Consider the following 5,766-nt stretch of genomic DNA (forward strand, 5'->3'; position numbering starts at 1 on the left):
CCGGCCCATTCGTGCTAAGATGTTAAAGCGGGCACTACCACTGTGATAATCTGAATTTACTCCCTTCTCTAGCATATTTTCACGTTACATACCTTTTGTCGATTAGGTTAAAGGTAGAGCCTTTTTACTTTACGTGTTATGCGACGATATGGGGACATAAACCAGAAAGTGTTAAGAATGAATGTGGATGGCTACAAAGGTAGAGGAAGACCGAAGAAAGTATGGATTGTGTGAAAGAAAGCTTAAGAAAGGAGTGTATTCAGATATGACTGATAGAGATGTATGGAGCAGCACTGTGCCGACCCTCCGTAAGGGATAAGGGCAAGTGGATGATGATGATGATGAGCCTTTTTACTATTAGAATTCATTTAAAAGAGCGCACACTTTTGACCAAGCAATCGCATACTGTTGTGCGAATATCGATTGTTTCGCAGCCAATTCAACTGTTTAGTTGCACAATAGTGTGTCTAAATAAGATAGATTAGTTTGATAAATGAATATGAAGTCAAATGCCATACTTAATAGACAGGTATCGTAGTGACGAAACAAACACGCAGCGAACAATTATGAACTATCGATATTCGGTTTAAATAATTATCGAACTCAACTAAAATTATTATTTTCTTATTAACTAATTTAGAGGCCAATTCTAGTATTGATTATAGGGTAGAGAATTTAGCGATGACAGAAATAATAGCGAAATCCAATTCGATTACGTACGGCTGTAGTAGTAATAAACATTTATTTACTCTCATTATTTGTTATGGTCATTATTCATTTGGAAAAACAGTGTTTTTGTTTTCAAATTCATAAATTATAACTATAAAGCTATCGATTCCAACTTCTATAAGAATAAAAATCGAAAATCGATAAGATTCATGACTGATTTTACACAACCCATCCCTACTGAATTTGAAGTGAATTGTCAAACTAATCTAAATTATTTAGACACTCTATAAACATCGAGTAATGTCACCTCCATATAAGCTCCAAAGAATCAAAGCGAGACTAAACAGTTCTGCGAGAGTTTAGTCAAAGCTTCGCTATAAAGGCAACATTAGCAATACTTTACAGACCGTCCGCAGTAGGTTAGAGACCGCTCTATCAATTTTATTATTGTGACGTGCTTAGTGATGTGCCATGTACGATAAAATGCGCTTATCGTTGAATTATTTCCGGACTTTACGTGTTTAATTGAACATTGTGATGTCTCTGTGACAATATTGTTTAGTAGTTGATTTATTTCAAATCAATTGACGGTAGGTTATACAAACCTACCTACATTTATCACAATATATTACAGTAGTGTTACTATATTTATAGTTTGTCTAAACAAGATAGTTTAGTGTGATAAATGACGCATATGAAGTATCGAATTCAATTTGTATGAAGGTAAATGCTTAATAGACAGGTATCGTGATGAAACAATCACGCAGCGAACAATTATGAACTATCGATATTCGGTTTGTTCATAATTTTCTATAATAGGTTATTCTAACCTATCACTTAATTATGATATCTGCTATAATAAACTAATAAACGAATTATTTGTATGAATTTTCGTACCATTTTACTAATAACTTGACTGCTCCGAACTTCTGAGATTCTTGAGGTTAGTGCGACTCAAGGTCAACATAATTGAAACGCTCTTACTTTTATCGATAAATCATATCGACATTATACACTTCACTAGAAGCGATCTAGTTCTATGTTCTATTTGCGAGTAGAGATACCGAGAGCTGAATGTTTGTCTCGTTTGCACGTATGTTATAAAATGGCAACAAAAGGGACAATTAATGTAATGTTTGGATAGAAAAGTGTTAAAATAATACTATTGCAAAAAAGCGTAAACACACACTTCTTTGTTGCCTAAAATGTCAGCAATTACAGCATATTTTTGAATAATTCTTATTTTAATAAAAAGCCCTACACTTACGTCTTTAGGCTATATATTTTCACGCCATTAAACATAGGGTGTAAATATTTTGGATAAAAGCCCTAATGTGGGAAAGAGACCAAAAGTTGTTGCCAACATCAAGGAAGCAAGATTGCCAAGTTTTGTCACGTCATTTTGACATTTGCTATTGATAATTTGACAAATGTAAACAATGAAATAAAATTTTCATAATATCATGCGGATTAAGTCGCATGGGAACAGCTAATTTGATAATAGCTCTAAGAACGCACCACTGTTTAATCTCGCTCTGTTTCCTATGAGCTTATGGAGGTTGCACTACTCAATTTTTAGTTGTCCAACTAAACAGTTGAAGGCTCCGGAACAATCGACAATCGGACGTTTGTGCGATATTTTAGTCAAAGGTGTGCGCCCGTTCTTTCATTATATTACAACTTATAGAAAATATAACTAGGTTCATAAATATTTACGACTGTAAACAAAAAGGGTTATTCATAAGTATGCTGTAATTGCTGACATCTTACGCCACAAAGAAGTATGTGTTTACGCTTTATTATAATAGTATAGACAAGCTGTACCCCCGTGCGACTTCATCCGCATGAAATTGTGAAAATTTTATTTTATTGTTCACATTTGTCAAATTATCTATTGCAAATGTCAAAATGACATGAAGACAACCTTGCTTTCTTGATGTTGGCAGCGACTGATGGTCCCTTACCCACATTAGGGTTTTTATCCAAAAAATTTACCCCTTAAGTTTAATGGCGTGAAAATATATAGCCTAAAGCGTGATATAAGTGTAGGGCTTTCTATTAAGAAAAGAATTATTCAAAAATATGCTGTAATTGCTGACATCTTAGGTAACAAAGAAACGTGTGTTTACGCTTTATTATAATAGTATAGATTAGTATAGACAATAAGAGTGGCTCAGTGGTTTAAGCACTTGACTTGTAATCTACAGGTCTTAGGTTCGAATCCTGGGCCAACGTGATTTTCGATTTTTCGAATTTTCATATGTACATAATTTACCCAACATTACGGTGAAGGAAAACATCGTGATGCACATATCGGTGACGAAATTGAAAGATATGTGTGAAGTCTCGCAGTGTGGTTGACTATGACCTAGACGCTAACTTAGGGTAGGCTCCGAGCCCCTCGATGGGGACATATTTTTTTTATTTATAATATAAGGTGACAAATAAGCAAGCAGCCACCTGCATCCACCGAAATGGAAAGTGACCGCTGCCCATATACATCTACTATTGCAGATGCGTTGCCTACCCTTCATAGACACATAAAGAGACAGGACGGAGGAGCACATAAAGAGGACATTTTCCCTTCCTATGCGTCTCCTCCACCGTCAAATCTACTTTTCCTTCCCATCCTTTCCTCTTAAGAAAAGGGTGGAAAGGAAAAGGGACTAAATTAGGCCTCCGGCACCACACTCATCAGACGAAACGCAGAATTGCTTCCACTTTCCGCCTGTCTGTGTGGTCGTGGTATTGCTGGGGCGAGCCCTAAAGTGCGAAGATGTTAAAGCGGGCTCTACCACTGTTAAAATATAGTGAGCTATTGATAATGTGTTTACGTCATTTCCACGTTAGTTATTTAATATCTTTGGCTTCGTGACCATGGAGTACTTGATTCAATTACAAACGGACAACATAACCCGTTATGTAAGTACAAGATCCGATCAATTACATAAACAAGCTTATATACTATTTGCGTATAACCTCGACCTTAGTTTATATGTATTTTGAAATATATCTATACTATTATAATAAAGCGTAAACACACACTTCTTTGTTGCCTAAGATGTCAGCAATTACAGCATATTTTTGAATAATTCTTCTATTAATAAATAGCCCTATACTTACGTCACGCTTTAGGCTACATATTTTGACGCCATTAAACTTAAGGGGTAAATATTTTGGATAAAACCCTAATGTGGGAAAGAGACCATAAGTTGCTGCCAACATCAAGGAAGCAAGATTGCCAAGGTCATGTCATGTCATTTTGACATATGCTATTGATAATTTGACAAATGTAAACATTAAAATAAAATTTTCGCAATTTCATGCGGATGAAGCCGCACGGGAGCAGCTAGTCTTACTAATATTATAAATGCGAAAGTTTAGATGGATGTTTGTTAGAGTTTGAAGCTTAAACTGCTGAAAGGATTTCGTTGAAATTTGGTACAGATGTAGAATACAGTCTGGAAGAACACATAGGCTACTTAGTTTTGTTTTTTTTAATTGCACGCGGCCGGAGTCGCGGGCGATAGCTACTTATATATACAATCTATTGCACGCGATGTCGTCCGCGTGAAATTAATAAGTATACCCTATGTTACTCACAGATAAATTACCTTTCTAACGGTGAAAGAATTTTTAAAATCGGTCCAGTAGTTTTTACGTGAATCGAATACATATGCTGTTGCCCACGACTTTGCCCGTGTAGTTTTAAAGTTCAAAATTTACGTTCGACCTTTCTTTCAACCTATCACCTAAAATATTAACTTAGTAGTAATCTACGTAATAACAGAAATCTACCGACGCAAGATTACAAATTTCTAAGCTTTCCGGTAGCTTGTAATCTGATTTTCGGTTACCCTTATTGTTTGTGTTCGCGATATCTTCTAAACTATTAGTCCAATTTAAATACTGTAAAAGACAATTTTATTCTACATTATATTCTCCTTACAAAAAACGTATTTATTTGCATAAGGATTAATACTGAAACCAATATAAGTATACATAAAAGAAATAGCGTAGTCTTTGAATAAGGCAAAAAGGTTAACTATAAAATTGGTATGTCTTGACACGTTTGTAACACAGAAGGTCGTTTGACGGGTCATGATTGCTGACGAAACGAGGTCCCTTCAATAGTGAGGCGACAAAGATATCGATAGATTTATAACTTACTAGCTCTTCGTGTGATTCTTCATCCGCATAAAATTATGAAAATTTTATTTTATTGTTTGTCAAATTATCAATAGCAAATGTCAAAATGACATGACATGACAAACCTTAGCAATCACGCTTTCTTGATGTTGGCAGCAACTTATGGTATCTTTCCCACATTAGGGTATTTATCCAAAATATGTACCCCCTAAGTTTAATATCGTGAAAATAAATAGCCTCAAGCGTGACATAAGTGTAGAGCTTTTTATTAAAGAAAGAATTATTCAAAAATATGCTGTAATTGCTGACATCTTAGGCAACAAAAAAGTGTGTGTTTACGCTTTATTATAATAGTATAGATTAAAAAAATAAAAAGAAACAAAAGTTTGTAGCTTATTTAGTTTTCCGACTATCCTCTACATCTATACTAAATTTTATCGAAATCCGTTATCTTAAACGCGTTATAATAGACAATTCATCGATTTCTCGCACACGTTCTATCGATATAAAATTTATCGTATAAACGTAATGTACATCACTATTATCATTACAGAATATTTCTATTCATCGCCCGGTAATGTTGCTAAACGTACTTAGATGACCTAAAAATCTCAGTACTGTCTAGTATTTTAAATTTATTTTTACTTTCAATATACGAAAGATTCTTAATACCGTGACTAGAGGCGAGAATTCTTGACAAAATATTGTTATTAAAACATTATTATATTAGCTTTCGTCCGCGACTATGTCCGCGTGGAATTAATATAAACAAAAGTGAGCCTATATGTTCTTCCAGCTTTCTTTAAAGTGTCAATAGTCTAATGGTTTGAGGTACTTGAGATCTTGAGGTCGAGGGTTCGAATCCCGCTACGACTATTGTGAACTATATCCTAACACAAGCCTACAGCTTAGTTGGATTGGTTAAAGGAAATATTAGTAAATCAACAA

At 34.7% G+C, this 5,766-nt stretch overlaps 1 protein-coding gene across 1 annotated transcript in view; it reads right to left on the reverse strand.

The window, feature by feature from the left end:
• LOC106101228 (protein SERAC1) overlaps positions 1–75 on the reverse strand; it is a 10,594-nt gene extending 10,519 nt beyond the window's left edge. Inside the window, exon 1 of the mRNA XM_013280386.1 lies at positions 39–75. Coding sequence (XP_013135840.1) covers positions 39–75 — 37 coding nt within the window. The remainder of the gene's footprint in view (positions 1–38) is intronic.
• Between the last annotated feature and the right edge of the window lie 5,691 nt (positions 76–5,766).

This window comes from Papilio polytes, unplaced genomic scaffold (assembly GCF_000836215.1).
Source record: "Papilio polytes unplaced genomic scaffold, Ppol_1.0 DF824002.1, whole genome shotgun sequence".
Classification (NCBI taxonomy): Eukaryota; Metazoa; Arthropoda; class Insecta; order Lepidoptera; family Papilionidae; genus Papilio; species Papilio polytes.